Consider the following 25679-nt stretch of genomic DNA (forward strand, 5'->3'; position numbering starts at 1 on the left):
CGGGTTTATCATGACCTCTCAGCCAGTGTATTCATGGTGCATTATCAATATTACTCAATGTTCTCGTAGGAGTAATGGGAAGAATGTGCAAGAGTGGGAGGTGAATGTTTCAATTGTGTTCGAGGAAAAAAAAGTTCCAATGAATTCCTTTTCTGAATGTTGAGCTAAAATCTATTCAACTGCGATTCCGAGCATGAATCTCTACATATATATATAACTCATGACTCTTTCACTACCTGATGATTTTTTGTTCATCCCATGATCATTATCATGATACATAAAGATACATTTGTGCAAATGATTAAGTAATGATATCTTGTCATTCATGATAAATCTGAGATTTTGTTGTTCTTTTTTTTCTATTTGTTTATATCCTGAATATCAGAACTTTTTTTCCTCTCTCATCATCTGTCATCTTTATCATTAACTCAGTTTAATCAAACATTAAGGTTGATCTTCCTATCATGGTGATTATTGTCAGAGGAATGATGATGAACTGAATTTAGATGAAATTTTGTAATAATGTTACTTTTTAGTATTACAATCAACAGTGAAAGATTATAAAATCATCATGTTGACCTTTTTCCTGATCTTTTCCATTTTCTTCACCAAAATTCATTTTCGATAATTTTTTTCTTCTTCATAATCTGAATTCCATCAGATGATATTGAAGATAATGTGAATCTGTTGAACGTTAACATTTCAATCTGTTAGATAAATTATTCTGAATACCTGGTGAGGAGGCTGGTAGATGATGACGGAATCACTGAGCTTTTTTATCTGTAAACCACCATCATCTTGATGATGATGATAATCGTCATCTAGTGATGATAAACTTGCATATTCCCGATAGATGATCAATCTGATCCCATGAGCATCATCAATCAAATTGAAGTGAATAAAAAAATGGATCATCAAAATGAAGATGATGAAGGTAAAAAAAAACACATGACAGTGCATTCATCAACTTCACTTTGTCCTCTTCCTGAATCCAGAATTATCTTAATAGTATTTTTTTCTGCTCATCATCATGATAATGATGATGATATTCATAATCACATCTACCATGTAAATTCAGTAGATAATGTTGAGAGTCATCTTCATGAGTTAGATTATCTTCTTGAAATTACAGTTATGGTCAACTACTAATGTCTATTGTGGTTTGATTTCCAATTCTGATGATCATATTTCACTAATTACTCTGGCAAGTTAATCTAATTTTCTTTCAATTATGCAATTAATTAGCTGAGATTTTTATATCTCTTTATATCTCATGGTTGCTGATTAGTAACATGAAACCTGAATATTAACTTCAATTCATTTTTTTCGTAATTTTCATTATCATCATGTATTCATTTCCATTCACTCGTTAAGGACAATTCATGGCCCTAAAAATACACGAAATTTTTTCCCCATTGTCCTTTGAACTTTAACAGAATAGATTCAGTTGCTCCCTGTAACAAATCAACTCAATCCTTCTGTTTGGCTCTCTAAATGCTGAGACAGAATTTGTATCTTCAATTATAATTAGCATGATGATAATTACCCTCATGATTGTTTTGTTGATTTCCTTTCATTTCATGTGTATCCTGATAACGGTAAACATGAGTTTTCTTGGGATGAACTTTATTTTTACTCTTAATATAAAATTATACAGTTGATTAAACTTACGTATTTAACTTTTTCGCACTAGATTGATCTCTGAATTAATCGAGTATCTTAAGTATTAATATTTTTCATGATGAAAAGTTCATTTTATTCACATAAAAAGGATAATAATAAAGTATTGTTTTTACTCTGACTAATAAGAAAAAAAATACTCATCATGCAAAATAATACGAAAAGTTTATCATCATGTATTCAGAATGGAAATGAATTTTTTTCTCATCTCATGGTGATAAAGGTGATTATTTCCCTTGGTGTATTTATATCTCTCTCTCTCTCTCAGAGTTAATCTTGAATCTTGATGAAAAATAATCTGAATGATTATCAACTCTAATTGTGACTTGAACCTTAACTCATTAAATAGTTTCAGTGAAATGGTAATGATGATTCAGTTTCCTTGAGATAACATGATGATGATTCAAACTAATCAGCATGATTCTATCATCATTATCATGCATTATTATTTGAGTGTATCTTTGTTATCGTTATTATTCAAATGAGGTAAAAGTTCATGATTCAGGAATTCATTTCATTATCAAGCAAATAAAAGTGTATCAGATTTAAATAATAACAGAAAGTTGTTATTTAATCAACAACGATAATAATAACAATCTTACCATTGAAAGTACACTTTCCTCATGTATTATCATCATTATAACGATTCTAATATCTTGATGATGATGATGATGATACTCAGCATCTTCATCATTATCACCCTGAATAAAAAAAATAAGATCAATGTTACCAAATCATTTTTACTTATAATGATTATTTCCTCACCAATATTATCATTATATTAACAAAAATCATGATACATTATTGTTAATGATGATGATTAACTCATTCACTCAATGTTGTTTTTTTTCACCAATTTCAATACAATTTTCAATCTTAATTATAGTTTACAAGTTTGATTAACTATTATCATTAAATCATCACTTGATTTGGTAAAATATTATCATTAACATGATACATAATTTATGTATTTATATTTGAAATGAAAAAACAATCAACTAAACAGTTAAATCTTGTTAACTCCTTAATATGTATTTTAGGTTAATCATTTTATAACAATTTTCGGATAATTAATTGTTGTCTCTTATACCTACACTTAATCATTGTGAATTAAAAGTTTAGATCATTAATTATTCAATAATTACAATTGTAAGTTTAACAAAGTGGTAACTTTAATTGTTATAATTAATTTGCTCTTTATTTAATTGATGATTAACTGTATCTCTTGATTCGTTAGCATTTAAGGTAAAGGGTGTGAATTGAGATGACAATTGATCATGATGAAAATTTCAATGTTCTCATCATGATTGATGAAGTTTTATTTTTCTCAAAATTCAAGTTCGTAAATATTAAATATCATGAGAAAGATTAATTGAAACCACAACATGAGCATTTGTTGGATTTCAATCTACAAAAGGATTTACCACTCTGGTGATTATCCTAATCCTTGATTGTCTTTCTTTGGGATAACTGTAACATTTTGTATAATTTTCTTGGTTACATTTTATTTAATTTACATGAGAATTTAAAATCGTAACAATCAGTTGAAATGTTGACTTTGTTTTCTCATTCAGAATTGATATGCAAATTTGATTCACTTGTGTAATCTTGACTTGAGTTAACCATGAAAATCATCATGAAATGTTGTTACCAGTTGATTTATCATGGATTATCATTTCAAATCCCTTTCTCTGTGCTCTGATTGATTATCTGTGTCTACAATTTGATTAATCAGTTGACTGTTTCTATTTTACTCGTTAGATTCTGATCTTGATTGTCATCACATACAATTAACTAATTAACAATTTACATCTCAAATTCATTTTTCTAGTCATGTTAATTTTTCAGCTAATTGTTTAATAACTGAATTATCTTGATTACTGTCATTCTAGTTGATTACTGGACATTCACACACACCTTTGTTTGGGTGGATCAGTTGATTAACATAATTTGAAATTTGATTGTTATCATGATTAACCATGATGGTAATTTAATCTTTGTGTTTTTATTAGATTTTAAATTGATTTTCATGTGTCAACAATTAAACCGTTAGTTTAATTTCCTATTAATAATCAATTGTCAATGTTAATTTGATTTGATCAGTTTCTAATAGTCACAATTTAATAAACAATTAAAAACTTTTTTCTTGTTGGTAGATTTGAAAAAAATTCACTTTCAATTAGTTAATTAATTTTTTTACTAATTAAACAAAACAATTTAGACTTGGAAGTTAATTTTTATTTTATCGTTTTTTTTTTCATTGCTTAAATTCATTTACCTAATTAATTATGCTAATTGTTAATCTCTATGATAATAAGGTTTCCAACAATTAACTAAACAATATTTACTCAGCAATTAAACAAGCTAAATGTTTACATTATTTTAATTTTAATTTTTAGTACTAAGGATTCAGTTAATGAAACGATTTTCTTGATTAACAATCAGTTAATTTGGTCTGATTCCCAGATTGATTGTTATAACTATCCAATTACATTTACTATCAATTACTTGATTAATTGTAATTAGACTAATCAAGCTAATTGTTTACTGTTGAACATGAGGGAGAAAATAAAATCAACTAAAATTAGTCTCGATTTACAATTTAATATGAAGGATAATTTTCCCTATGGAACTGATAACCTTTAAAAATGACAATCGATTTTAATTACAAATTAAACTTACTCATTGTAGGCAAAATTTGTCAACACTTAATCAGCTGATCGACCAGAAGATAAATTGTTATCCCTACGAATCAGATGATATGATGTTTTTTTTGTCTCTATATTGTAATTGATTAAATTTTCAGGTAAAAGTTCAGCTGAGTTAAATTCACATGAGAAGGTTAAATGTCACTTATATTCATGATCAGAATTTCATAAGAATGTGGATAAGTGTGTTGAGTTCATTTTCTTTCTTCATCTCTTATTTCATCTTTATCCTTTTGATAATCTTTCCTCATGAAATTCATGAAGATAAATATCATGAAAAATTGAAATAAATAGTTTTCTCAATTGAATTTTTCGTTTTTTCTTCAATTGAGTTGGAAAAGAAAAAAAAACCAAATAAGATTGACAGAAAAGTGGAAAGAAAAATTATTCTCATCATCAGATGAATGTTAAAAGTTATCATCTGATAAATTTCATCCACTAATAGATTCACCATGATGATATTCAATCATGATGGTTTCATCTTATTTCATATGATATCAATGACCTGTTCAGATAAATATCATGATTCCCTCTCTCCCATGTATCATGGGTATAAATGTGTGTGTATGTTTATTTATAATATAATATCGTTTTTTTTATCTCCTGTTCATCCGGAAGTAAACTTTTCCATCTGTATCCTTTTCTTCATGATCCATTGGTGTAATGACTTACACAACATTCATCTGAATACATGGATGTATGAATCTTGGTGTGTATTCATTTCATCATGTTTATCTACCGTCTACTCTTCCCATCCCAACCTGATATCGAATCATTTTATCAACCTCCATCTCCATCACTCTCTCTCTCTCTCTCTCTTTCATGAAAGTATTATAAACATCTCTGAATCGCCTCAGGCCAATTATCCTTGATATATATTTACCTTTACCCTACTCTCCTTATATTGTGTATAACTTGTTTCTCGATCAGATTTGTAATTATTATCATTGAGAAACATTGGTTATCTTTATCTACTTTGCTCTGAGCATTTCTCAATACATGGTAATCTTATCATGAAGATGAAGTTTCTGAAAAAAAAAGTGAAATAAAATCTCAACTCCGAATCATTTTCAATGAAACAATCTTGTTATCGTTTTTGTTTAGTAAATGTATTTATTTTAACCTTGAGTGAAAATATTATCAATCAATCAGTAAATTGTTGTTGATTATGATGATATTACAGTTATAATCTAATCTAATTTAGTCAATTGTCTTTGATTTTCACTATTTACCTTTCACTGAATTGATTATAACTTTAAGGGTTTACCCTTTAATTTGATTTACTTTAATCAAATATTATCAAAATCTTTTTGATTAACTTTATCTCTCCAATTGAACATTAATTTCAATTTTCCCATGTAACCAGAATCACTCAAGTAATCTAATTGTTTACTTTAATTGTTGATCAGTTCAATTCTCATTGATTAATAATATTAAAATACATGCTAATTATTGCTTGTTGGTCAATATATTTACCTTGATAATAATTAATATCAGATTAAATTGAACTGATCAGTTTCATCATGATACCATTTTGATTTACTCTGACTTGATTGTGATTTATTTTTGATCATTATTACTATTACATAGGTTTGCAATTAAAGTGATAAATCAATCATGATGGTTTTATATTGTTAATCTTAATCACAATCGATATCGTTATGAGTAATTTTTTGATAGTTTGATTATAACAAGTTAATCAGATTGATTATTAACAAGAATCTAATCATGAGTGACCAATAATTTACTTTACCTTTAACCTTTTAACTTGTATGAATCAATCAATTGATATTGATGTTGATATCATGTCACCATGATAGTTAATCAAGCTAATTCAAGTTAATTGCAATTAAGTTGACTCTAAAACTTAGTTGATTAAACTTTCACCCTAATTAAAAAGTGTATTGAAAAATTATGGTGAAAACAAAAGTGTTCAGTTGAAAGGTGAAAGTTGTTGAACTCAAGGATAACTTGAAAATAACAAGGTTCCAATGTTAATGGAAATATAAATACTCATCACCCTGTTTACACCCACACACAAGGCTGAAAAAATTTCATGCTCCTTTAAAAAAGTATATACATATTTACATTTATTCATGTATTCATTTTCATTATGATGATGATAATCATGATGCAAAAAGTTCAGTATCCTCCCAGAAAATTAGCTTCCCATCAAACCCCCTGAAGCAACATCACCATTATGATAAGATGAGGAGGAGAAGAAGAAGAAGAAAAAAATAAATTTCTTCTCATTCTTAATCTACTGACATCTCATTTGCAACTTTCACCTTACACTCCACCTCTTCCTCCACCTACTTGATCTTAGCACCATGCGAATGAAATTAATTCAATTGAGTAGCAACATTTTCACATTGAATGTTGAAACATTCCCTGAAAATGATGTAACAACTTATTCTCCCATTAATTGAAAGCTATCGTCACAATTTTAGAAATAAAAAAATTCTCCTCAAGATAATATTCTCATGGTGATGATAATATCATTATAAACAGATAAACAGAGAGATATAAAGTTGAATCAAATTGCAACTTTTTGTCTTATTCAAAATTTTTTGTTTCCTACTCTTCTTCATGGGGTTTGTAACCTTCTTCATGAGATATAATATCATCTTAAACTTGATCTACTCTGATATTATTCATGGTAAAATGTAAATCATTTTCATACAATTCTTACTATTGACTTCTTGAAACGGATTTATTATCATCTTATACAAATAATAATGATAATATCCATCATCCATCCTCATCTCTTATCATCATGTATCAATCATTTTTTTTTTCCATGGGATGAAAGATAAAGTAATAACTATGAACAACTTATATTCACGAGTTTGAATAAATCTCTTGAAGTAAAAGTATCTTGGATGTATAAACACATGAAAAGAATAATTTGAAAAGTTCTGAACAAAATATTATATACACTCGAAAATATTTTGATAGGATAACAAGAAAGTTTCAATTGACACTCAAATGTTGATCTCATCAACTTTTCATCTATGATAATGTTGATAGATAAACTTGGAATCGAGTGAAAGTTTAACTTTACAAACCATTGATTAACATTCTCAATGATTACTATTACTTTTACCATGATAATCATGAAATTCTGAGCAATTGTTTTAATTATTTTCTCATTTTCTCTTTCAGATAAAATTGATAACTCATTTTCCCGCTCAAGAAGTTCAAGTATCTCAAGCTTGGATAATATTTCCAATGAACCCATCCAGTGCCTAACATTTGCTGAATCGTACGCAACTAAATCAGGTAAATTATTGATTCTTATAATTAACATTGATTAGTAACAATTAACTAATTTTCTGGTATAGTGAACTCACCCAGTAATTGTCATGTTTGTTTTATATCCCATACAACACAATTTACTTGTATTATTTTGTTATTTTTCTTGATTGTTGTTTGTTTGTTATCATCATTTGGGTTGATTTTGTTTTCGTATCTAAATTGTTAAACAAAGAGGCAATTAAATAAGCCATTTTTTTGTCAACAATTAACTTAATTTGTTGATTTACATTATAACCAATTTAGACTAATCAATTTCTGTTGATTTAATTTCTTTCCAATTGTTTTTAACTTTAACCTCTACCAAATTATTTGATTTAGATTAATTTAATTAGCTTAATCAATTTGCCTCTTTATTAACTTGCTGTAATCAATTGATTGTTATATTGCCTTTCATGTTTACTTAATCAATTTGTATGGATTTTTTTCCTTCTTAATTGCAGTTAGTTAGTTAGTTAATTAGTTGATGACATTGATGCTGATATTATTTATTAGTTATTCAGATTGTATTGACTTTGGATATTGATTTTTTATATCATTATATTAATACTTACGATCCTGATTCTTGGTTTAATTGTAATTGATTTGCTCTTGATTGATCAAATCTATTATAATACAATCCTAATGTGTTAGTTGGAAGCTCTTACAATTGTATTACTGATGACAATTAGATTATAATTTGATAATATATTTGATGATTTCTATTGATTGGTGATTAATTGATTGTTGATTTGTTAATTGTTTTCCAGAAACATCTTATGGACCCTGTTTATGGGTTGGTACCAATCAAGGATCAGCATTATCCGTAACAATTACGCTTCCTGAAACAAATGATAATCGTGTATTATGTTTACAATCAGTCCTAGCAGTTTCCAGTGGTAAGTGATTAACTTTCAAGAGATTAGTGGATGATTAAGTTTAATTTGATTTCTAATCAATTGTTTTTATTTAATTACAGGTAACGTTTTTAGACTCAAGGGATCAATTTTGTGTATATCATTTTTAGATTACTCTGGAACCATAGTGGGCCTAACAGATTCAAAGACAGCAACACCAACCGGATTAAGTAAAGGAGGTGGTGGTCCAGGTTCAGGGGTCGGAGGTGGTGGTTCATCAGGTTTACCTGGTTCGGGATCAACAACTGTAACGGGTATTATCAATGCCGCTGGAATTGATGAGAAACGTTCTGGCTCTTTAACTATATCACGTTCATCAAGTTCGGGTGCTGGTAATTTTAATATATCACGTTGTAAGGTTTCACCGACTTCCTCTTCAACCGATATGAAAGATTCACAGTTCGTGGTGATTGTTTCAGAGAAACAAGCTCGAACCATTAGTCTACCAAGCCAAATGTGTATCGCCAAAGCCGAGCTGTCAGAAACTTCATTCACAATCAGAGCTGATGTAATTCAAATGAAATTTTCAGGTATATTTTTAAACCACAATAACAACAGCTGATCAGTTTTTCCCTAAACAATCAATTTACCAATTGATTGATTTATTTTTCTCATCAACTTTTTTCCTTCTCTTCAATCCAGAAAATGGTAACTGTATGTGTTTGGTGACATATCTTGCAACCGGAAACATTGTTGTCTACAGCCTTCCTAGTCTTAAACAATTAATTGATATAGATTTTCCTTCAGTCAATGTTAGGTAAGTCTAATGGTCAGTTAATTACTTAAGATGATTAATCGATTGTTTTTCTGTTTTTTTTCTCTTTTTCTCTTTTTCTATTTTCTTTTGTATTGAAACCTTTAGAATTGCTCGAACCATTTCCTTTAGTACCAATGGACATGGAATGTATTTAACATCCCCTTCGGAAATTCAAAAGTTCACAATAGCATCTTCCCTGAGAGATATAATTCCAGATATGGTTGGTAACCTTTATGTTGTCAAAGAGATGCCGGAACCACCAAAACAATCATTTTTCAAGGGACTATTCAGTGGTGGACCAAGTATCCTTGATCGAGAGGAATTATGTAATTATCATTATCAATATAATCCTCGTTTCTGTGTGTGGGTTGATTTCTGATTGATTTTAACTGTCATCTTGTTTGTTTTCATTATCCCATTTATCCTAATCCTCTAGTTGGTGAAGCTCAATCCGGTAAAGGTTCAAAAGTAGTCGCTAAACTAATTCCCGGTTCCCAATCTGGTTTGGATCATGCAAAGCTACAATCTGGGTCACTTGCTGCTGAATTAGCTAAAGCAAGAATGGTTAGTCAACAAATTGTTTCATTTGTCCCAAAATTTATCCCCTAGGATTTTTCAAATTGTATCGTAAACCATATTGTTAGTGGTCAGCATCAAGTACATTTATTATTGGTCATTTTTTTGTTGTTGTTCTTGTTTCTTCATCAAATGTTATCCTTTACACTTAGAGGAAAACATTAGGCTCAATCCTTTTGAATGCTAAACAACATCTTGAAATGTTTTTCTTCTTGACATCATCATTATCATTATCATCTTCATCTTATTCTCCATCACTCCCATTTTAAGTTAAATCTTTTGTATAATCATCATTATCTTCATGTTTATCTTTCCTTGTTTGTTGAAATAATAGTTTAGGTTAATTCTGGTTCATCTCGCTGAGATTTTAATGACATTTCTCTCTCTCGGACTTTCTCGCATCATCTTCAAGATGGACAATGATGATAATAGTTCTCTATTAGGTGTCTCTTTACCATGAAGATAAATTCGGTTATCATGTTCATATTCTGATGATGATTATTATTCCAAACCATTTTCTATCTCTCTCTCTCTTTCTCTCTCTCTCTTATCTTCCTTGCATTATCTAATATTTTGCTCGCTTATATTTGCCATTAGAAAGTCATCCTTTCCTCATTGAAGCTAATGTTGTGTAAGAGAATCAAAAAAACTGGACACAACAAACATGAAACAGTTTACTGACCATTGAACATGTTAACATATTATTATATAATTTTCGCTATGATATTATTTCAAAAAAAGATTTGAGACACTTTTGGCTATTCAAAGGTCACTTATATCATTTTTTTGTCATCATCTTTGTCCTTTTGAATTTTTCTATGTCCAACCTTATTCAATGGCCAAAGATATTCCAACAGATTCCTGGTTCTGTTTTTTTTTCTTCCTCTTTTTTCATCCTCATCCTTTTCATATCCATCCTTGGCTCATAAACAGAATCATCAGCTGGATAATTATCCAACCAAGTGATTTATTAATAGTAACTTTCTATGGCTCTGATAGATTCTTGTATTTCTGTTAATGATGATAATCAATGATGATGATGATGATGCTATTAGATTACTTTAGTTACAATTGTGGTTAATTGTAATTGTATTGTGATTCTGATAAACATCACAATCTCTATCGCTATCTCTTTTTGTGACAAATAATGAAAATCAATGGTGAAAGTAATGAAACATATTCTGGTGATGAAGAAAATGATACAATCAAACCTTTCCCATGTTCATTTAGTGATTAATGATTTCTAATAAATCCAGAAAATAATATGATCATGTTAATTGTTACAATAATCAAAAGTGAATCCGTAAAAGTTGATCATATGATAAGTTAATTTTAATCAAATGATGGATTAGATTTAAGAAAAGCAAAATGGATTTACAAGAAAATGATTACTATTAATCTTTGTTGAGCTTAAGAGACAAGGATTAAGATTGAGATCGAGAAAGATCAATGGAAAATCAATTATTATGTTAACCATATTCTGAACGATTTAACTAATTTTCTCATTGGTCAAGTTGATTAATCATTTTGAATTTTAATCATCAATGATATCAACAATTTACTAATGATTAACACTAATGGTTCACTTTCTCATGATGAGTATTGAAGTAATAGTTTGTTTCGATTACAAAAAAAATGTATCATATTGATCGTCACTCATCATTACCTGAGTTTCTATATTGTTATCATTGATTATTCATCATCTGAATCAATTTACTAATCTTGTTATTATTTTCTTGTTCATTTTTCACCCTGTTCTCCCACATTGTCTTCCAGGGATTGACAGAGAGAGGTGAAGCTCTCGAAAAGTTGGAAGACAAGACAGCTCGGATGATGGATGAATCTGAAGGTTTCCGAAATTTATCACGTCAATTGTTGAACAAGTACGAGAACAAGAAATGGTATCAATTTTAGAGATGAAAAATTCATCAGTAACCTATTTGGAATCACCATGAAGACGAATGATGGTGAAAAAGATGATGATGATGAACATTTTTATGACAACCGATTCTGAGGAATGATAATGAATGGAAACTGAAAGCAAGATGACGATAAGATAATAATATTTATGATGGAACAATTTTTTTAGAAAGAAAACAAAGAAAGGAAACAAAGAAAAAGTTCTGATGATAATCATGACACCCACACACCTACACATCATCAACATTCAAACCACCACCACCACCACCTTTCACATGATGATTATGCACTTGGATGATTCAGTTATTGTTCAGTTATTCATATTTGATTGGAAATCATAATGATAGTGATGACAAAATGAACATGACAACAAACTTTTCCCCTGTTGAAATCTGTTGTTATTGGTCAACATTTTGATTATCATTATGATTAACTAATTGTGATCCCAATCATGCAAACAATCAATCAACTCTCACTCACTCACTCTCTCTCTCTCTCTCTCTCTCTATCTTTTAATATCTTTGCCTGTTGTAATGGATTAGTTTTAAAAAAACAAAATTGTGTCAAATTGTTATTATTCATGATCAAAATGATTAGTGATTAAAATGGATTGATTATTTGTATTATTATTGTAACATATTGATTGTGTATCTGAATCAAATTAATCATTCCCATTGATGTAATCATTGAACAATATTGAAACTTATCATCTTATCTTAATCATCGGGAAATTGGAAATGATAGAATCGATTTAGTTTTAATTGTTGTTAATCAGCTGAATCATTTATCATTCACTTTCTTACATTGGATCAATCAAAAGGATTACTACAATTAAGCAATTTAATTGAACATCATCATCTTGATCACTAATCAGCTTCCTAACAGTGATTTTAATCATCGTCATCATCCAAAATCAACGATTACAATTTAATTACCGAAAATGAAATTAACCCATAATTATTATATAAATATATATATATATATAAATTGTTAACATAACTAATTAAATCATCTGTTAATCAATGATTAATCATCCAAATTCAGGTTGATGATAACGATAGTTAATTAAGTCAATGAAAAGGAAGAGAGAATCAAAAATTAATTCATCTTAATCATTACCGAATCATAGTTGAAGCAATTTAATTTAATTCCAACCTCTGGTTATCATTATCCTCTAATTTTTTGGTTAATTGTTTGCAATTTTAATCAATCAAATTAATTAATGTATCAACTCATTTTACCGTCTGATTGTTAATCCACTGGAAAATTTTGTTAATCCTAATCCAATTGGAAAATCCTTTAATCAAACTTGTAAATTAATTGTGAAAACTTTTTATTTAATTTTCATCTTAATTGTTTCTACCTCTTAATTATTTTTGTTTCTAATCACCATCATCATCATCAAAAAAAACACCACAATTAACTTGAATGATTATATTAGTTGACAATTATCTTGTAATTGGAATCAATTGTTTAATTAACTTGCGATCTCATTGATTATTATTATTGATTTTGATTTAATTACTACTACTAAATTACCTAAGTGACTTTCTGACCATCAACAATTAAGAGGATTAACTTGATAAATTTAATGATATATTAGTAAATAATTAATTAATTAATGGTAAAGATATTTAAAGAAACAATTTTAATCATCGAGAGAACGAGTTAATAATTAACTTAATTGTTACAGGAATAGAAAGAGACAATTATATATAAATATATAAATCGAAATGCAATTTTTATTTATCACAATTTAAAGAGACAATTTAATTATTAGAGTAACAATTAAGTCTCATATAAATAATAACCATATATTTAATTTTCAATCTGATTACAAATTGATTAAATTTAGTTAATTGTCATCAACAACTAAATGAATGGACAAGATTTTATCATTATCATTGATTATTATTGTTATTTATTGATTATTTGTAGTAAGGAAAACAATTAACAAACCAACAACTAAATTGTACTTGTAAAATGTAATTAACTAATCAAATTAATAACAATTAATTACTATAACAAATTTCAACTCTGTTTATCGTCTAGAAAATTAACCAAATCAAATTAACACAACAATTAAATTGTTGTCCAGATAAATCAATAAACTTTTCATTTCACTTTTAATCATTTGTTAATAGCTATTAATGATCAATCAATAATTAGTTGAAACAAAAGTATCATAATCAAATTTATATGATAACAATTAAGTGAACAATTAAATTTATGTTATCATTTTGTTTATTTACAAGAAAATCAGGAAAAAAAAGTTAATTGTTGATACAATTAAATCAACGTTTACAAGTTAATTGTCAGTCGAGGACAATTAAATTAAGGGGAGAGTTGAAATTGTAATGATTTACAATTGAATGAAAAAAAGTTGAAGAAAATCAAAGTTTTAAATGATGAAAATAATTAATTTAGATTGAAAATTAAGCGAAATAATTAAGCCAACAATTAATTGTAGAAAGTTTTTGAAGATGAAGACGGTTGATTGTAAACACCATTGGTAAATTGTTGGCACTTTGGGAGGTTTGAATGAGGTGCCGTTTCCAAGATAATACAGTTAATTAGTTGATTGTTGGGACTGATTGGAAGGTTAATTGTTCGTCTTTCTATAAAATTGTATCTCTAATTGTTCCAGGTTCTTTCAATGTCGCTTTCCGCCTTTCAATTGCTAACATTAACTTCCGCCGTGGACCCAAAGGTAGACCAAGTGATTTGAGATCAGTTTCATTGAGCAACGCAAGTGATTCAAGATCAATTTTTTCCTTCTGAAAAATTTCAGTGTATTCAAGCATCCCCTGGGCGGCGAGAAATAAAACCACCGGTGGGGTTGTTGGTACCACCATGGGATCAGGGCCATTGCTTTTGTCCACCTTGCAATTGGTCACGGTGACAATACCACCGCCTCCGTTGGTAATAGCACCGTTTTCAATTTCACTAGCTCGTGATTTGGGCTTGGTGCTGTTGTTATTGTTGTTGTTGTTGTTGATGATGTTGATGTTGTTGTTGTTTTTGTTGTTTTTTGCTGAGGTCACGGAAGCGGAATCACCGATTAAGGTGTTACCATCCTCATCCCACCCGCTGGTGGTTCCAGACATAACGGAAAGAGAGGCATTTCTTTGTGCTAATGAACCAGCGCTTCCAATTGAATCGCTTCCGGTTCCGTTGTTACTATTACCATCGACTGTTGATCCATTGATTGTCTTATCATTAGTACCATTTTGTGCAGCTCTTAGTGCTTCAAGTGAATGATAATGATTATCATTTCCGTTTCCATTTGTATTACCATCGATATTACCTGATGATGATGAATTAATCAGCTCATCATCATCTTCAACTTCATCTATTGATTTATTACCATTAGAATTGGTATAAGGTGTTAATAGACTCGAAGCTGAAAGTATTGAATGTCTAAATGAAACAGAACCAAATCCTGGCCTTTCAAATATTGAACCTGATTCGTGGTGATGATGGTGAGGGTGGTGATGAGAATGCCCATTGTTACATGAGATCATTTCATCCCCTAATCCAGAATCAGCCATGTGACTAAGGAAATCGGGCTCTGAGACTGTCCGGTGAAGTCCACCACCGATTTTACCACCACCCAAATGCTGATAGTTTGGTGAAAATGACCTATCATTTGACGGCCGCTGATGGTAATAGTTTGTCGATGAATCGTCATAAGATGAACCAAACAAATCCCTCAGAGCGGGTCGAGCATATAATCGGTCATTATTATTATTCTGATTAGATTGATGATACTGATTAAGATGAAGATTGTGATGATACTGATGGTTAATATGATTATTGTTACTGATCTGATGAGATGCGGTTGATTTACTATTGATACTGTGATTACTCATCTCACTGCATTTACCTGAATCCAGGTAACCATTTGAAAGTGATAGGGAATCGGTTTCCTTGCAAGGGATTGAAGCGTAAATATGATGAGCGCTATTTGACCTTTCGGTGTTTATCTTATTGTTAATTACATCGTATTTACGTACATAAAGTACATCTTCACCTCGCCTGATCCCGGTTAATGATCTTATTGACTTTTTCCCGTTGGTTAATAATAAATCTTTGAGTCCAGGTTCAGATCCACTTCGAGATTTATAATCACCGCTGAATGCGGTTGATATTGAATCGGATTGTTGTTTACGAAGTAAAACTTTTCGAGAGACACCACCGAATCCACGGTTTTTGTTACTCATGGTTCCGTTGTTAACGATATCGGAAAACTTTGGTGCTGAACTTAAGGATCCGTTAACGACAGCCACTCCTGGGGCCGGTGTTGGGGTGGTGGTGACGGTGGTTGGAGTTATTGGTGCTAAATGAGAAGTCGAGGAAAACGTTGATCCAAGATTACCTGTTGAGAGAAACAATTGGATTAAGAGTAATTTGATTACGTTTTGATTTCGAAAATGAAAGTTTCGAATCTGTTTACCTGAATGTGGTTCACGTCGAAGTGTACATGGTAAAGACGCTATTGGTTCTAAAAGTTTTTTTCGAAATTTTTCCATTGATTTTTCCTCTTTTTCCGCTTTTTTATAAGCTTTTTTGGCAATCTTTTCGAACGCTTTTATCCTCTTCTCTGCTTCCGTTATCGATTTTTCTTTCTGCTTCTGTACCATTTTCGGATTAAGGGCACTTTGTTTGGCCATCGTTGTATCAAGAAAATCAAGTATCTCCGACTTTAAATGGACGGCAGCGCAATCCTTGGCCGTGTGAAACTCATTATTCAATGACCACAAATTAACACCAAAATTGACTAGAAATGAGACACAATTGATGTGTCCATTTGATGCTGACCAATGTAAAGCCGTGTTACCGGTGAAATCACATTTATCCGGATCACCTCTAATTGTGGAGAAACAAAATAAAACAATAATTAACTCAACAATCAATTGATTCACTCCGATAGTCAATAACTAAAACAATCACCAGTTAAATTGTACCATCAACATTTAAACCCAATCAATTGTATTAATAATAAGTTAGATTATGATTACAGTTTATATTTAGAAAGTAAAAGTTTTTAAATTATGGTTAATTATCAATTGATTTGCTTAATTGTTGTCATCAAATTTGAAAGTTTATCTTAATCAGGATTAGAGGTTAATTGTTGAATATGATTAAACATATACACACATACATGTAATTATTATTAATGGTTGTATATTTGTCCACAATTAAGGTAAAAATGATAATTAACTCACGATTTAGATGCTATATTGAATTTAAATACAACTAAATTGTTACAAAATCAATATAATAGTGCAACAATTAAAACTCGTATTAATTTAGCCAATGTGATGATCAGTTGATTTGTTGTTGCTCTTACAATTAACTTTAATAACGTTCGTGTAAATTGAAAATGCTACAATTAACTTCAATCTAATTGAAATGTAACAATGAAATTAAATTAAATTTTGGTTTAATTGTTTAAATCTTGTATTGTTTTTTTGCTGCTCAGAATTAACATTTTCAGGATTAAATAATCACGATTCTGACAAATAATAAATGATGATGTTGATCATCATCATCTTAATCATCAAAATAATTTAATTCAATGATTACTTGATTGTCTTCATTTCCTTTATCAATTATACATTATTTATGTTTAACTGATTATCATCATGGTCTTAATATTAATAGTTAATCTTTAATCATGATTGACATAGTACAGATGAACCGTTAATTTGATTAAGATGATTAACAATCAAAATGATCAGTAATCAGGATGAACATTGAAACTAATCATTGTAATGAAAACCAAACCCAAATCCAGAAAAACAATAAAATGTTAACTGTAATGGTCAGTTGATTAAGTTGATTGTCTTGTCGTTAATCATCATATGATTACAATTACTTGGAGAAAATAAAAAATTTCTGAGAAAGTTAATTGTTGACAATTTGTTGAGATTTACAATTGTGGGCAGATTGTTGAGTTTATCTTGATGATGTCAATTAAAACGTCAACTTGTATATATAAGATGCTACAAAAGGGTAACGCCCGAGGCTAATTTTCCCATTCGCCCTTCCGGAGATGAACATTATCATGATGATGCTCATGATGATGCTCATGATGATGATGCTGAAAATTACAGGTAAGAGATGAAAATGAGAGAGAAAGTTGAATGAAAACCGGACATTGACCTTTTTTTGTTCACATTTGTTGGTTAGCTGATTGTTGTTGATATTTATTTACCTGTAAATTACCTTTAGCTTCATGTGATTTAGCTTCACGCATTTTGATTCATTTGAATCACGATTTAAATGTAAATTCACTTGTTAATTATTACAATTAAGTGCAACAATTACGGTAAACATATTCACCTTTCTCAACAAATTTGAACAAAAAAATTGATTTGGTGAAAGTACAATCAACAAGTTGATTAAGATGATAATAAGAGCTTTGATTATTTGAACAACAATTAACTATGAAAATGATTTCTTGATTAACCGGTAAACAATTAGCTAATTGATAGGCTCGTTGATTGATTAGGTACAATCAATTAGATTCTTGTAGTTGAAAATTAATCATTTTCATTAAAAAAAAAATTAATCGCAATCAGTTAACTGTTAATACAATTTGAAACACTTTCACTTGATTATCTTTTGTTTTATTAACTTGATTATGATTAACAATTAACTATTACCACTAATCCTCAACAATCAAGCTAATCAAGTGAAATATTCATTGATATTAAATTGCTAAGAGAGCAAACAATTAACTACTAAATCAGTTAATCCGATTAAATTGTAAGTGAACTTTTTTTTCCTCAACTAAATGATAATTTAAATTGTGACTTTAAATTAAGCTCTTAATGGTTATGTTAATTGTTTTGATTACGATTCTTTCTGGATCTTGATGGTTAATCATTTAAATTGTTTGAGGTTAAATTGTTGATACAGAAATTAAATTAATGGTTAAAGGAAGAGCAATTGAAATTTATATAAATATAAAAAAATTAGACACAAATTAGGAAATGAATTAAATTAAATTGTTCAGATGATTAACAAAAAGTTGAATTGATCATTAAAAAGTTTGATTAAAGTTTGAGAAAATAATTAAAGGTAAAAATTACAATTCATCAAATCTAAATAAAGTTATTAATTGTAATTAACTTTAAAAGTGATAATTTAAATTTTGTGTGAGTATCATAATCGTAATTACCAATTGTAACAATCAAAAGGGTCAACGAGAGTTAATTGTTACTGATATGATTAAATTGGTTTGGTGATCACATTGTTGATAGATCACAATTAAGAGTTAGAAAGAGTCAAATCATTAACATGACAATTAACTTTAATCATGTTCATGTCATCGTATATGTTAATTGTTTATCCATTTAGTTGATTATCAAAACAATTCAATGATGATCAACATTAATTTAATTGTGTATCTCACCTTAATTGTTAACCTGATTAAAGTTATAATTAAACCCATGCAAAAACAATTCACTGTTAACTGATTAACTCAATTGTTTTAAATTATTCAATTCAACGTTAACCTTTTCATTTGTTAATTGTTACAATTGAGTTTCGTTGATTACAATTAAATGGGTGCCAAAGGATTTTAAATACAATCATCAAGTTTCACATTAACAATTAACAAACAAGGTTAACAAACAATTAAGGGATTTGGTATTAAAAGTTTACAATTAGCTGATGATGATGATGGATTTGAAATTGATCATTGATTAAATTTGATTACTTTGAGAAACAATCAGTTGAAATTCAGTGAATCAGTTAATTGTTACCAAGTAAATAACAATTAACTAGAACATGGTAAATAATTTGTTGATTGTCAACAATTGTTGATAATTTGTTATTGTTTTCAAGATTTTCAAGTGAATCGAAACAAGTGAAAGTTTAATTGTTGTTCTTGATCATTAATCAAGCAAATCAACAATTAGCTTATTAATACTAAACCCAAACTCTAGTTTATAGACAATTGATTACAAACACACACACACACAAACAATTTACTAATTACAAGGGAATTAACTAATCAACAACATAATCAAATGCTTAATTACCCAATGGAAGCAAAATCCAATCATGATTATTGAACTTTAATTACAATCACAATTAAAGTTTCAAGTGAAAACAAAGTCGCATGGTAACAATTTAATTGTGATTAGAATTTTTTTTTCCTGTTCATTCAACAATTTAGTTAATTGTAAATCTTACTAATCATCATGATTAACCTTGGACTAAAGTTTGATTTATCATTTTAACGGTAAATCCCTTGTAATGAAATCAAGTTAAGGTAAATATTTGATTAAGAGAAAGTGATTAAAGTAAATAACAATTAACGATATCAATTGTCAACTATATTGGAGTAAAAAATTGAACAATCAAAACTAATCATCATCTAATTATATTTAACTTAACCTTAATTGTTTGACAAGAAGTAAAATATAAAAAAAAATCTCATTTAGATGAAACAATTAACTTGAATTAAATGAAATAGTTAAATGATGACGATGATGATTATTGACAATTGATGGAGATGGAGAAATGATTAGAAATGACAATTAAACTAATACAGAATTAGTGGTAATCATAATCATATCTTAATCAACAATAACAATCTAATATCAGGTTAATCCAGTCAAGTTAAATTTTCTACTCATCATTAAATTGTTGTAATTTATTAACAGTTAACTAATCAACTTGTTTTCAGGTGAGGTTTTATTTTGATTAGTTGATTGATTGACAAATCAACTTGAGAATGATGAAAATTAAATGAGAGTTTGTAACCTCACCCGATGTTATTTATTGGAGTGTCAGTGACTTTGCAATTAGTAAATTGTAGTAACAATTAAACTCAAAATCAAACTAGAATACAGTTATTAACAAATGGTAGATTGTAATGTAAATAATAACTGAGTAAAAGGATACAACAATCAAGGAAATAATTATTATTAATGTTTACAATTTACAAAGTCCAATGGGGAATTTAATTGTCATTAACGACAACAATTAACAATAAGAAACTGTTTAGTTCAGTTTTCAAACTGATTAATTACTAAGATTAGATGTCTGAGCTATTGAGTATGAGGACCAACACAATGACTACTTCGAGTAACGGACTGAACCAAATCGACTCAGATCAGGGACATCGAACACAACTGAGGTCGAAATTGAACTTCTAACTCGACCATTACCAGGATACTTCCAGGATAAAGATGATATAAGTTACATGGAAATGGTTGGTGACAGGAAATAATTGAATTCGCAAGCGGATTAAAGTCCATAGTTTGTGATAAAAACTCCGAAATTCTAACTGTTGAAACCTGATCACTAATTCACTTCAATTCAATTCCAATTTTCTAATCAATCGATTTAGTCTCTTGACCGAGTTTCTTATAATACCAACTTGTTGTTTTGGCCTCGATAATAATACGAACAAGTAAATGGTCCTAACCCAATCTTCACTCCCGCTTATCCCATAGGAATGATATTCTTGCAGAATTTGAAATGCTATCGAATTTTGATTTCGATATAATCTTAGCACTTGAGACTGTTCTTTAATGATTTAATCAAATCGTAAATCGTAATCATGATCAAGTATTAATTTAGTTTCTGTGAAAGTGTAACATTTAAATGTTTCATCACTGACTTTTAGCTTCAGTTAATTGTACGTTTTAAGCAATTAAATTGGTGAGAAAGGTAAAAAAAATCAAGTTTAATCCTCAAACAATCAAATTGAATTATTTTAATATGATAACTAAATTTCAATCATTTGACCTAAAATTAAATCAGTTGAATCCTTTTGATTTGATTGGTGATTTGATTTCAATACAATGAACATTTTCAGTTAGAGGTTTTTGATTGACTCTAAATCATGATGATTAAACTTTTTGATTAACTATATTAATAGAGTAATTTAGTTGATTGTTATGCTTTTCTAAGAGCAACCATCTCTTTAATCATTAAAAGTGATTGTATTAAAAGTCATTGATCGATATTATTACGATTCACAATTGAAACTAATTGCTAACAATTTGATCACCAAAGTGAATTAATGATTAACAATTCATTTCCTACTTTATTTTGCTATCTATTCATATAATCAGTTAATTGTAATATACTAATCATTTGGGTATGTTGATAGACAGAATTAGTATTGCACCATCATGATTAACACCATGATAATCATAATCATCACCATTAAAAGTGATTATTATTAAATCAAATTAACTAAAAAAGTTGGAAAAAAAATCAATCGTTAATTTGATTTTCTATTAATAATTCATCTGAATGGGATTAGATTATGATTTAAGATTATCAATAATACATTTCTCAATTATAATCTATTATTAATTAGTCTGATTTACTAATTGTTTCCCAGTTTAATTTAAATTTGGTTGGTTTTTTAATCAACTCGATCAAAACTAATAGCAATTGTTTAAATTGTTAATTGTTAATCTAAACTTTCCCATTGCTTTTGATGATGAACAAATTTAATAAGTTAATCAACTTTGTATCGTTTTAATAGTTGCAATAAGATTTAATTAGCTATTAATAAATTAATTGGTTTTCGCAAATAGTTAATTAGTTGGAAAACAATTAAGTAAACAAAATTAAGGCTTAAGATTGACCACTAACACTTAATGAAGACCAAGTGATGAGCCTTTATTTTTGTTAATTAATCGAATCTATTTTAAGTAATTCTAATCAACTGTGTGTTTAAAGGTAAAGTATTGATTGAATTAATTAACAATTAAAAGCGAAAAGGGTAATTAATCACAATATAAGAGCTAATTTTAAATCTACTAACAATTAAAATGAATCAATTCGCAGGTTTAAATGAATGGAAACATTAACATGTTGATTGTTTAGTTTGATTGATCGGATTTTTGGTTCTTCTTTTGTTTTCTTAAACTTTGGTCGGTCAAATAGTTTCGTAATGTAGTAGTGGACACTTACCCTCGGCCAATGAGTAATCTCAGCACATCGAGATGACCATAATAAGCTGCCCAAAGGGTCGGTGTTAGTCCGTCTTCATCCGGATGATTGCAGTCCTTTCGAGTCGCTTCCTTGAGGATATCTTGAAACCATCACGAGCTGCCCGATGAAATTTATAAGTTAAACTTTTATATATCCATTTTTCTTGTAATTATCCAATGATTAAGGTTAAGAAACTGTCACAATCACATTCACCAAAGGATGTTCATTATTTTCTCTCTCTCTCTTCTTTCTTACCTGTACATTTATCCTCATCATCATCATCATCATCATCATCGTAATTATCATCAACCTGGTCTGTTGATTGTGTAATTATTAGGAAAAAAAAGTAATACAATTTACAATTTTAATTCATTTTTCAGCGAAAATTTTGTCAACAGAAAACTTTCTGACTCGTTTTCCATTGATGAGTCTCAATCAGATTTCACCTCAACTTTTACTATCACATGAATTAATTTCGCCTCTCTCTCTCTCTCTCATGTCAATAACTTCATTATCATCATCTTTTTAATCATAATCAACTAATTAACTGTTCATTAATTCAGAAATTAATATTTACAATTGACTGATTTGTGTATCAATTTAATTTATTATATTACAATTTGTGTTACGATGTAAATGGTTCACTCACTTTAACAGTTATGATTTCGTTGATTTTTTTTTTGTTATCAATTGAAATTTATTAATAGTAACTAATTTAATTTAATCAGCTATGGTTGTAGATTATTTGGCTAATCTGATTAGCCTGAAAAATTAAGGTAATACTTGAATAAAGGTAAATTTGATTAAGTTGATTGTTATTAGAGAAAAGGATTTGTAGCCAAACTTGATTGTAAACTTTTTCTAATTGTGAAAGTTTATTACATATGAAAAAGTTAATTGTTGTTAGTTTCATTGGATATGAGAAGATTTTTTTTACCTGATAATCAATGGACAATCAAACAATTAAATGTTGAAAACCTTGGGAAATCAAAATAATACCTTTCAAGTCAATGGTAGTTTTGTTAATCAACATCCTTTACCTTTGTGATTTTTGTTGTTCAATTTAAATTGTGATCAACAATCAATTGTAATTGATGGTCAGTAGTTAATGATAGTCTTTCATTTTCTGGTTCCTATTTTCTGGTTTTCCTTTTGTTGTTGATAATTTAACCCAAATGGTTCAGTGAATTTACAACAATCATAATTTGTTGCTGTTAAAATGGTGTTGATTTTGTTCATTTGTTATAATCAATTTTAATCATAATCATCAACAAATTGTTGTTGTTCCTGTTGATGGTGAAACAATCAATTAACAGTGTTTATGATGAGGGTAATTTAGGTATTGGTTTGATTACAATTTAAAGGTTAACATAATTGTAACTGAGAGTCAAACTTTTTTTTTCAAGGTTAATTGTAAATATTTCAAACTCTTATTGGGGATATGAAAATACAATCAATTCCGGTTCTAAATGTATTCAAATTTGATGAAATAATCAAAATAAAAGTTGCACTTAGATGAAGGTAACAATATGATTCTAATTAAATTTGATTGATAAATGGACACAGGGGAGAGAAAAATAAATCAATTGTAATGATAATAAAAGTTAATTGAGTTTAAATCGGCTTAATATCTTGATTGTTGTTCCAGTTGTTGAAATCTCTGAATATTGGCAGATAATCATCATGATTTATGGATGATTATTCTGATTAAGTGATCGGTAAATTAACAATGAGCTTTGACACCAGACTTGATCTTCTCAATGACATAATTTCGTTGTTTATCAGTTAATGAGAGATCCTTTGATTCCTCGTTGAATTCAGTTAAATTTTTCATTCCACAAACGTAACCATTGAGTTTGGCCGCAATTTCCGATAATTTGAGAGCTTCATCATTAAGTCCAAGAGTTTTAAGTAGTGAGGGATTACACCTTAATTGGTACTTCTGATGGTAATTCTCAGCATCATAGAAAGGACCAGCAGCCGCGATTTCAGTGACGATTGGGCGACCATGATTAACTTGATCTTCTTTCATCGTTTTCTCAGCCAAACTTTTCTGTAACTCGGAGTGATAATAAATCGCTGAGATATATTGTCGTTTGTAGGGTTTAGCAGTTGGATCATGATTTCTCCAGAAAATGTTCAATAATTTCTATTGTGATGGCAAGGAAAAGAAGGAGAAGAGTAAAGAAAATGATTTAGAACAAAAAAAATAAATAATTATATAGAAAATCAAATAAGGTAAACATCATTTACCTCGTAGGAGATGATTGAATCATCGTAGACCAATTCAACCACTTCAACGTGATCTCCGATTGATTGGTAAGTTGGGCCTTTGGTTGTTCCTCCACTATAGCCCACCTTGGTGGTCAGAACGCCTCTTTGGGACCCGAACAAAGCCTCGACGTGCCAAAAACACCCCAATCCGAAACAAGCTTTTTCTCGAGCCATCCTGGTTACCATTAATATCCAAACGAAAATTTCACTCACAAATGAATATGGAAACTCTGATTATCGATTGAACAATTAATGGAAATCACTTGGGTTCTTTTAACTGATTGGAAATGGAAAAAGGAAAACAAATTAAATCAAACAGGGAAACGGATTAATTGATAAAAATCAATTATAATTCATTCAATTTATTTAATCGTTGAAAGTGAAAAAAAATTCATTGTTTTGGTTAAGATGAACAGTGCGCATGCGCAGTAGCTATTCAGCTGATGCAATAATATTGATGAATTAATATTCATTTTGATTCATTGATTAGTGATCTTTGTAATTACTTGACGTAAATTGTTGATGATGAATCATATTTAAGATCTTCTATTTGGCTAATATTGATCATGATCAATTATT

At 29.0% G+C, this 25679-nt stretch overlaps 3 protein-coding genes across 3 annotated transcripts in view; 1 reads left to right on the forward strand and 2 right to left on the reverse strand.

Moving 5' to 3' along the window:
- LOC128392516 (syntaxin-binding protein 5-like) overlaps positions 1–12487 on the forward strand; it is a 40745-nt gene extending 28258 nt beyond the window's left edge. The window contains exons 9-15 of the mRNA XM_053352543.1: positions 7554–7670; positions 8453–8581; positions 8662–9129; positions 9242–9356; positions 9462–9682; positions 9793–9920; positions 11709–12487. Coding sequence (XP_053208518.1) covers positions 7554–7670; positions 8453–8581; positions 8662–9129; positions 9242–9356; positions 9462–9682; positions 9793–9920; positions 11709–11846 — 1316 coding nt within the window. The 3' untranslated portion in view covers positions 11847–12487. The remainder of the gene's footprint in view (positions 1–7553; positions 7671–8452; positions 8582–8661; positions 9130–9241; positions 9357–9461; positions 9683–9792; positions 9921–11708) is intronic.
- A 1576-nt stretch (positions 12488–14063) lies between these two features.
- On the reverse strand, positions 14064–23089 carry LOC128392468 (uncharacterized protein DDB_G0283357-like). The gene is given in 5 exon segments (XM_053352496.1): positions 14064–16230; positions 16309–16721; positions 22806–22932; positions 22935–22969; positions 23082–23089. Coding segments are annotated over 5 exon segments (2343 nt in total). The 3' UTR covers positions 14064–14470.
- A 1248-nt stretch (positions 23090–24337) lies between these two features.
- On the reverse strand, positions 24338–25502 carry LOC128392519 (peptide methionine sulfoxide reductase-like). Its single transcript, XM_053352548.1, has 2 exons — positions 25080–25502; positions 24338–24975 (listed from the first exon to the last, which is right to left on the reverse strand). Exons 1-2 carry the CDS (start codon positions 25284–25286, stop codon positions 24550–24552), a joined length of 633 nt encoding a protein of 210 aa, XP_053208523.1. The 5' UTR covers positions 25287–25502; the 3' UTR covers positions 24338–24549.
- Between the last annotated feature and the right edge of the window lie 177 nt (positions 25503–25679).

This window comes from Panonychus citri, unplaced genomic scaffold (genome assembly GCF_014898815.1).
Source record: "Panonychus citri isolate SS breed McGregor unplaced genomic scaffold, ASM1489881v1 Contig00136, whole genome shotgun sequence".
NCBI classification, from domain to species: Eukaryota; Metazoa; Arthropoda; class Arachnida; order Trombidiformes; family Tetranychidae; genus Panonychus; species Panonychus citri.

Excerpts from the sequence above, each read along its gene's own strand:
- LOC128392519 (XM_053352548.1), bottom strand. The coding sequence starts at position 25,286 with ATGGTAACCAGGATGGCTCGAGAAAAAGCTTGTTTCGGATTGGGGTGT. Across the intron at positions 24,976-25,079 it reads ATTCAATCATCTCCTACGAG|AAATTATTGAACATTTTCTG; the intron begins GTAAATGATGTT and ends CCATCACAATAG.